Source organism: Solanum verrucosum, unplaced genomic scaffold (genome assembly GCF_900185275.1).
Source record: "Solanum verrucosum unplaced genomic scaffold, falcon-dt-bn FXZP01000110.1, whole genome shotgun sequence".
NCBI classification, from domain to species: domain Eukaryota; kingdom Viridiplantae; phylum Streptophyta; class Magnoliopsida; order Solanales; family Solanaceae; genus Solanum; species Solanum verrucosum.
In genome coordinates this window covers 1,501,398-1,511,598 of record NW_026020370.1, presented here as the reverse complement: position 1 = coordinate 1,511,598, position 10,201 = coordinate 1,501,398, and the positions used below count along the sequence as shown (strand labels likewise).

Below are 10,201 nucleotides of genomic sequence, written 5' to 3'. Positions count from 1 at the left end.
GGGACAACTATAAAAGAAAAAATGGACAAGTAATTAGTGAGAGAGGGAGTATTTTATTAAGTATTTTTAATAGGTGTGGCCAACGGTTATACGTTTTTATTATGGCAATGTGTAATTGCCGTTATGGTATTAATCAAGTCAATTGATTTGCAGTTATATGCACAAATTCAAAGGAATATTTGGTAGTAATTGATCTACCGCTTTAATGAGTTTTATTTTAAATATTTATTGTGCATTATATGCACGGCTGATGGTATTACCTATTTTACTCTTATTTAGAAATGGGAGCTTAGGACAAAATCGTAATTTTAAGTTAACTCAATTTATATCACAAAGACATCTGCACTATGTGTAACACGTGTTTGGCCTTCAATAATCCACTCGATCATTCCTGGGTTTACATTGTTCCTCCATCTCAATATATATTTATTTTGCTGATTGATTGCTAAATTCTTCTTCTGCTTTCTTCTCCTCCCGCTTAATATTTCACTGTTTTTAAAAGACTTTTTCCATGCCTACTTCGGCTAATCTACTTCGGTTAATATTTGGAGAAGTTTTGGCAAATGAATTTCATATCTCACTCATTGGCGGAGTCAAAAATTTTAATAAGAAGGTTCAAAATATGAGAAGTAAACACAGTGAAAGGGGTTCGACATCTATTATACATATCTAAAAAATAATTTTAACCATGGATAAATAGTAATATTTTTCACCGAGAGGTTCCCCCTCATTATATCCTGCTACCGCCCCTGAATTCTCACTACTTCTCTATGACATGGCACTTTCCACACTCAAGGTATTCAATACTATGTCTGATAGCACTAATAACAATATTTTGTTGCGTTTCTTTTTTCGTAGATTTTTCACTATATATTGTGCAATTAGTACTGGAAAGATGCATCATCATGAGAGATCTAATTCCTTTGATAAACAATATGTCTTTTATATGCATGTTAGCAGTTCCTGATTTCTACATTTATTATGTCTTTTTGATGTATTTTGTCAAAGTTTGTTAACAACTAATCTGAAGCAGATAATGTATTTGATAATATGTTTGTAAGAGATAGAATGTAAACTTTTATTATATTCTGTTGATTTTGAATAAAACATGTAAAACAAGCATTTTACAGGTTCATAATTGGTCAAGCTCTGTTCACGAGATTTTCAAATACTCAAGTAAAGCCATTATACTCATGTAAAGATGTATTATCTTTCTTAGAAATAGTTGTAAAGTGACATACCACTTCCAAATATGGTTAAACCAACCCGCATCCTGTAATAAGTAATATTTAGCGTCAATATTTTCATACACTGATTAAACAATCGAATTTCATCTTCATCACTATTCAATTCCTGATTTATAGGGTAGTCTAATTTTATGTTTCTTGTTCATTAGAAAATAGATAGTACGTACGTAGTAGAAAATTACTTCTGCTTCTTCAACCCCCCTTCATTTTCTCACTGTTAAGTTTTAAATCTTATGGATGTTCGATTTTCTACTCCTATCTTTTATGACATTCAGAAAGAAAACTATATAAGAATTGTACCAATTTCAGTTGCCTTATGTTTCAAGATATAATAATTTGTTTCCTTTATTTATAGCTATACAATTGATCTTATAACTGACTTCCATTTTCTGTATTTTTATCCTTATATATGTCGGATCCGGCTCCCCTCCATTACCCCTTCCCTCCATTTCATCAAGTGCACGTCTAGATTAGAGACACATGTCATATTTAAAGTTTAAAGGTCAAGATTATATTATATTAGCAAATATCGTAACTATAGTTAAGTCGTGTTATTTTAGAAAACTACTCTCCAAATTTGGTAAGGATTACAATATATTCTATACAAAATTTGATATTTATTAATATCATTAATTTCATATTATATTTTTGTATTTAAATATTAAATTGTAAATTTTTAGTTTTAAACCAATTATTTTTAAATGAGAAAAGATTGTTATTGTACGTTCTTTTGATTACTTCTTAAGAATGACATGCTCACAAGTAGTGACAACAATATAGGAAGAAGTTCCCGTGAAGTGTAACTTACACCAATAGTTGTTTGGTATGATTTTCGATTGGTAGGGGAACCAAGACTAGAGGTTTCAATCGGACAATCACTGCTTAGCACGGGCTTGACTTATCTAGTATATATATATATAGTACTATTATGTGTTATTTGGTGGATTTTCTTAAGTAAAATATTTTCTAGCTCCTAGTTTTAATATTAGAAGAGTTTGTTGAATCCTACCTTAATGGTGAAATATCTTAAGGCCTCGAGCTAGATTTCAGTGATTTCTAACATTTTCCAACAAAAACTACCTCTAACGACAGTCTAAATATAACTTGGCTAGCCTTTCACTAGTTCAGGGGTTTACTGATATTGAAGATATATGTATGACAAAAAACTAAATAAAATTCATACATGATTGTGTCGAAAACAATTGACAATCCCATAATTTAATTAAAAAAATAAAAAGTAGGTTGCCCAGAATCCATAACTTGATTTTTCAGTTTAGGTAAGGAAATTTGTTTACAGGCCTTTCTTCTGTGACTGTAGATTTATCAGTAAGAAGACATTTGAGTTCACCTAATGTTGTTGCAATGTCTCGACGATATTCAGCGCGGATCTTGTGAGGCAGCAGTGGGACAACGACATTGGCTAATGTTGGTTCGAAGGAAAAGAAGTGTTTGATTGTATCAATATCCAAAATTACATGATCATGTACTTTCTTGATCTCGGAATCATAATCATACTCGTATAAATATCCAGACTTAGATTCAGACCAATGTCTTACCAGGAAAAGCAACTTTTCACCGTCAAACCACATTGGAACACCATGATCAAGGAAGCCCAGATCCGCCGGGTTGAAGTTGGCTAAAGTGTGTGAAACTGTCCAATTGTTGCTGCTTACATAATAATCATAAGTAAAGATTACTATTAGTTTCTCAAAGGCGCATACTAGGGTAAGTAGACCTCGCGTTACCCCCATCCATGAATGAAATCGAAAAGAAATTATGCCGTACAAGGGATCCCTGACATAACTTTTGATGACCTCAGGCATGTTTATAATTCTATGTCCTCCGGTTGTATCGAAAACAACAACATTACCGTCACTTCTAAGCCAATGCAAGCACCCGTGCAGGTAAACAGCGTGACCGATTAACAAAGCATTGCAAAACTTTGATCTGAATTGGGATTCATGCCACATTAGTCCTGCACATGATGATGAAAATACGTTAAATATATAGCCTCCTCGGGGTTGATCATCGAGCTTCCTAACAATTACCAACTTATATTGACCAGAATTAGGATAGTCAACAAGTAATCCTTCACCACCATCCTCACTCTCAATTATTTTAAAATAATTTATAGGCTCAGGGTAAGGTATCAATTGGTGCGCCACTGTTGTAGGATTGAAAATACAGAAAGCTCTGACTTGATGAAAATCAAGAAAAAGGAGACCCTTGCAAGAGGCCAAAACAGACACATCAAGGGGTGAAGTAATTGACATTTTGCGTGGGCCACGGTTTATCGACACATTACACAAAATTTTTGATATTTGGTACTTTGATGATAACCGTGGTGAATAGATCATGACTTTATTTGAAATTTTTTCATCTTCAAACCATTGTGAAGCATTATTTTGAGTAACGTTTGGTTCGCAAAGTTTATAATTCAAACTCTTGCATAGAATTTTACATTGAATTGCAAGCTTCACCGGCAAGCGGGAGATAATATCCATGATTAAATCTTCATTCAGTACTTCCATATTCAACTCAACCAATTAGCTCTAATATTGTTTGTTTATGTTTATCATTCCTTAATTAATTTATACCAATACGCATCTTCTGTATTTCTTAATTTGTTTAGGCTTTGGATTCTTTCACCGAAATTTTCTACCATTCCGTCCTTAATGGAGTACTATTATTTTAGGTTTAGAATTAATTAATCTTTCATCTATTATAAAATAAAGTATTTAAAATTAAAAGGAGATTGTGAAGGTTAATTTGCTTGTCGTTTTTTCTTTAGAATGACTTTTGATTCGGAATATTCTCTCTCTCTTTATTTATATATATATTTAATTATTTATTATAGTACAAAAAATTATATTCATAGAGTCCTACCATAAATGGTAAAGGTACTATTATTTAATTATTTTGATAATATTTAGGAGTGAAATTGTCAATTCCGTCACAATATTAAAGTTAATTCGTACAAGGACTCATTAAAGTAGGACACATTGATGCCGGATTGAATCTCTTGAAACTACATCGAAGTTAATTAATTCATATACTACATGCAAAAAGAACACTTTGAAATTGCCTCTTAACTCTATATTCTCTAAGATGTATTTGATGGTCGAAGACATATATAGTTAGCAGAGGCGTATCCAAGATTTCCGCAAGATAGGTGCACAATTACAAAAAAATGTATCTTAAATATAAATTTGATCGGTTTGACTTTTAGATTTTTAATATGAACCATTAAATTTTAAAAATTATAGGTCCAAAACATATAATGCTACTAGTTTTAAATTTTAATATACACATTTGATTTAATTATATAAAAATTTTACAGTGCTAATTATTTTAGGAATTTTCAATGTAACACACTTGAAAATTTTGAAAGATTAAAAGAAAAAAACAAAAGAATAATTAGTTGAAACGCCAAAAGTGTAATCAATAACCACTTAGAGAGGTGTTAGTAAAAGACAAGATAGATATAAGATTTAAATTTTTATCCTCACTTAGAGGGGTGAACCCAATCATCATCGTATTATTATATGATACTTTGAACGTGGGTTCACACATCCATATTTAAATATTTTATAAAAAATATAATACTATTATATATAATCTAGAGAGGAGAGCATAGGTTCACGTGAACCCACGGCACCCCCTCTAGATACGCCCCTGAATTAGTTAGTAAGTTTGACTTTGCTTTGGCTATTTGTCTTATTTTATTTAGTTATGCATCAAGTGTTAATTTGTTTTGAAAGTGGATGTGATGTTTAACCTTTATGCATGGTATTTGTAGGAAAGTATATGAGGAAATAAAATAGAATAATCTACCTTATTTTTTTCATCCCGCTAATTTCTCGCCATTAAGTAATTTAATTAATTTTATCAAATTGTTAATACGATTTGTTTGATAGATTTCATGAATCCTAAATTTGTTTTGAGTGTATATATATGTGGTTTAATTTTTAATTTAATTGGCTTTCAAGAAAAAAATATGATTTGAAAATTTGAACACTTTTATCTGGTTGTTAATTAAAACGTCAATATTAGATATGTTTTAGTTACAATTTTCACAATATTAGTTCAGCACCAACGTAGATGCTTTCAAGTTGTACAAGTTATTATATTATAAGCCATTAGATACATGTATCTATCAGACTTAAAAGGACGAGATACATGATTTAATTGATTTGATTTAAGTATTGTAACTTAATTCCTTAATTAAAGGATTAAATGATGGAAAATTAACAAAAAAAATGGATTTAGCGGATCCATCCTTATCAAGTGTTACCAGTTTTGATAAAAAAAACTCTAAATCATACAGATTAGTAATTCGGAAACTATTAACTTCATCTTCTTCATCAATTCTTGTTGGATGTATCTTAGATACATAATGTATATCCTTTTTGTGTATCTTAGAAACACGATAAAAACGTGTCAAAATAATAAAGAAATTAGATGTAAGGTCAAATGTGTTTTTATCGTGTATCTTAATTTATAGTTTGTATCTTGAACAAATAATGTAGACGTCATTCTTAAAAGTAACGATCTAATGTTTAATAGTAACGACTTTTGTAGCATGTATATTTTGTTAAGCATACATCTCAAATAATAATGTACTACGGATACATGAAAAAAAATGTGTCATAATGTTATAGTGTGTATCTCGGACAAGTAATGTATACGACATTCTTAAAAGTAACGATTGAATGTTTAAGAGTAATGAATTTTGTAGCATGTATATTTTGTTAAGCACATATATTTTTTTCAGATACTAACATATTACATATACATGGAATTAAGTGTCATAATTTTATAGTGTGTATCTCGAACAAATAATGGATACGTCATCGTTAAGATTAGCGATCTGATGTTTAAGAGTAATGATTGGTGTAGCATGTATAATTTGTTAGGCATGTATCTCGGAATCGTTGTTAGTATCTATATAGAGAATTCAAGATAATGTTAAGTCCATTAAGTTGTATCTTATATATTTAAGCATGTATCTCGCAACCTCAACGATTATAACTAAGTCAACAGAGAATGAATTTATGCATAAGTCATCGTTCATGTATCTATTTATAGCGTTGTGTATCCTTTTATAAAAGGTTTTGAGTATTGTATCTAGTCAGACTTCAATGTGTGTTGTTGCACTAAATGTGTATCTAGGTTTAGTTGTGTATCTGATCTGTTAATTAAAGCTTGGCGTAATTCTGTCATTTTGATTAGATTGTTCCTACGCTTAGATCTACTTTTGGTTTGAATGTTGGTAGATGAAGATTCAAATACTGCAACCATTACAAAATTGTCAATGAAAAGAAACAAATAAAAAGTGTTTTTATTGGAAAGTTATTCTTCATTAACAATACTTTTAACATGACTCGTACTATTTTATGAATTGTCAGTCATTAAAATGGTATGGAGAAATAACAAATTCAAACAATGTAAAACACTCAAAATCGAACTTTAAACAAAAATAGAGCTCTGAATCTGAAAATTGTAAACAAAGATACAATAGACTATGCCGAAATAACTAAACAAGATCTTACTTTACCTCTTTATATAATGTTTGATTATTGAGAGTTAGTTATGAATTTAGTACATGCAAACATGTATTGAGATGGTTAAGGAAGAAGGGGAAATGGTGGATGTGTTTGAATACGTGGGGGAGTGGGGGTGAAATACACATGGGTATTGGGATTGGGGAGGGAAACGACTGGTGAGAAGAGAGAGAAAGTAATTTGAATTGTTAATGTCTCATTAATTAAGGAGATACAATTTTATGATGATTATACAATACTACTCCCTCCGTTTAAAAAAGAATGACTTCCTTTCCTTTTTAGTCTGTTTAAAAAAGAATGACCTCTTTCCTTTTTTGGTAACATTTCAATTTCAGTTTTCCATGTGCCATGTTTAAAGCAACAAGATTGAAGGGCAATTTAGTATATTTGACATAACTTTAATTTAGGACCACAAGATTCAAAAGTTTTCTTTATTTTTTAAAACTCCGTGCCTAATCAAACCAAGTCACTCTTTTTGAAACGGAGGGAGTATATTTTAGGGGATTGTGTATCTAGTTTAAAATTTTAAATATATGGTTTAATTATTAAAAAATGATATTATATGTAATATTTTTAAACTAGAGATCAGTGTAGTTTTCCTAATTAGAATTCTACCATAAATACTCAAGTACCTAACTACTACTCATTGCTACTTTGCGTGGTTTAAATGTGTGTTTTTTTATCCAACTACAACACTTAAATGTAGGAATTAACTATTTTTCTTTTTCAATTTCACCGAATAACAACCTTTTTTTTTAAAGAGAAAATTCCATAAATAGCCCTTAACTATAGGAGTAGGTCTAAAATGGTTCATTAACTATACTTTTATCGGATTTAGTCCTTTAACTATTCAAAAAATTATTAGTTTTGGTCTCTTAACTATACATTTACCGATTTTAGTCCTTTAAGTATTCAAAAACTTGTTAGTTTTGGTCCCTTAACAAATAAGTTACCGGTTTTAGTCCTTTAAGTATTCAAAAACTTATTAGGTTTGGTTTTGTCCATTTTTTAATACAAATAGCTTAGATTTATAGTAACGAAAATCTTAGTGATATTAAATCTTTAACCCATTTTTTGAGTTATTTCTTTTTCCCTGCTACTTTTTCTTCAAATTACTCTTATGAAAAAGAACAATAACCTCAATGATTTAAAATAAAATTAATAAGAAAAGAAGATATAAATCCTAATTTTATTCAATGAAGGATAAAATGAAGCATGTAATTGTAAGGGAAATAAACAATGATAACTAACAGGGAAATGATGAAATTTTTGAAGATTTGTTTGCTTGCAAAACAGTTTTCGTAGCTCTGATGCTTATCAAGGGTTGGGAACATTTTTCTAACACCAAGATTCTTATTTCAATTTTTATACGAGCACATCTTTCTTATATCAATCAAGGCTCTGTTTGAGTTTGAAATAAGGGACAAGAAGCAAGAACATAATAGATGTGGGAAAGCCGCTTAACTTCTGATCACTTGGTAATAACATTTCTTTAATTACCAAAATAAAGAATGTAAAACATGTAGATTGTTATCCTTCTCTAGCTTAAAAGTAAAGACATTCTCCCTCTTCCACTGTAATCCTATCATCTGGCCATATCAATATTAGAGCTAGAGTATGCCTCTTTTTTTCTTTTGTTTTGAAAACATAATAAAGAACCCCTGTCAACTGTAATGAGGTCTTCAATAACTGTATGTCCAGCTACAATATTAAGAATGAATATCGAACAAAAGTTTCACATGATTTTAATTTCAACGAAAGAAAAAAGATAGTATGGAAGACACATATCAATTCAGACATGAAGTACATAACATGACTTAAAATTCTATCAAATTTGAAGATAAAAGTTAAAACCCGAAGCATAAATTAAACTTAGATTGATGGAACGATAACTAGTGCATATTGAAGTTTCTAATCACAAGTCACAACTTATCAAAATCAAATTACATGAGTTGGTTCAAAAATATGAATAAAAGCAACAAAAATACTAAAGTTAATTTTTAATAACTTCACGTCAACCAGCTACTAGCATGAAACCAACAAAATATCTTCACTTCAACCAGTTAGTTATAAAAACTCAAAAAATTCTTCACTTCAATCAGTTATCAAACAATCAACAAAAAATATGGTCACTTCAAAATAGCAACCCATCTGAAAAATATAAAGTCACCATAAACTAAGATATAAACCCCAAAAAAGAGAGAGTAGGTGTGACCAAATAAAAAAGATACCATGTAAAATATTCATGTCGGACGACGCAACATTATCATCATGGATAAAATTTGTACTAACTTGTAGAAGGAAAAAAATCAGATTCTTTTAAGATTCCAAGCTAACTTAGTTAGCATATAAAAATATTTACCTGCAAATTTACAGGTACAAATGAAGTAGAAGGCATCCAAAAAGCTGACTCAAAAACTCCTCCTTCTGACTGTACATAGTTAAACTTGCAAGTTCTCGTATTATGACCAAGCTTGTGCCATTGACTACAGTTAACTGATGTTTGCTTCTTCTTCATCATAGTTCTATTTGTTTCTACTTCATCTTGTTCTTTTTTTCTCAAATTTTACTTTCTTCGTGACTTATCTTGTCTTGAAAAGATTGGAGGCAAAGGAGGGACTTGCCTGATTTAGGCCACAACTGTGAACCATTTATTGAAAGAATAGCTGGTTCATGAATTCACTTATACATGTTTTTCACATAATAGCAATCATCATCCACATAATTAATAACTTCGTCATTTTTATGTCAAATTGCTAAAATAGAATGCTTGCAAGAGATTTCTGTAATGGTCTATTTTCTACAGCTACATTTTCTGCCAGCAAGGTCCAGAGCTAAAATGTCGCTCTCACTTCCGTCAAGAATTTCAAAGTTCCCTTCATTCTATTTTTTAGGGATAAAACCAGCATCATCTTTTTCATTTTTTTTGCAAAATACTCTTGAACTGAGGGAAAATATCATCAGAATTCCATCTACCAGTTTTATCTCTGCTAGCTTGTAATCTAGCTATAAGAAGATATCTTAATTCTTTCAACAAAGTGATGATTGGCTTGTCTCGAGCATCAAGTATCATACTATTAAACGATTCACACGTATTATTCAATAAAATATGACACTTAGCATTGGTAGAAAAATGTGATTTAGACCATTCAGTAGGTTCCTTTTCTTTCAACCATATAGCAGCTTTGACATCCAATTTAGTAATGTCATTGCTGTGAGCATTAAAAAAATCCACAGTTATAGCACTTGCAGTAGCCCAAATCACACATTTTAGTAAAAACCCACTAAAATCAGCCCTCTTGATATTATTATGAAGATGTCTTACGCAAAATTCATGACTCGTGGATGGCAAAACTTCATTAAATGTTTCAATGATGCATTTTTTTTGTC

The 10,201-nt window shown here is 30.4% G+C and overlaps 1 protein-coding gene across 1 annotated transcript; it reads right to left on the bottom strand.

The window, feature by feature from the left end:
- Nucleotides 1-2,515: 2,515 nt before the first annotated feature.
- LOC125838317 (uncharacterized) lies at nucleotides 2,516-3,520 on the bottom strand. The gene has a single exon (XM_049517380.1). It carries the CDS (start codon nucleotides 3,518-3,520, stop codon nucleotides 2,516-2,518), a length of 1,005 nt encoding a protein of 334 aa, XP_049373337.1.
- Nucleotides 3,521-10,201: the final 6,681 nt, after the last annotated feature.

What these genes read in the sequence shown, in the direction of transcription:
- LOC125838317 (XM_049517380.1), bottom strand. Translation starts at nt 3,520, where the DNA reads ATGTCAATTACTTCACCCCTTGATGTGTCTGTTTTGGCCTCTTGCAAG.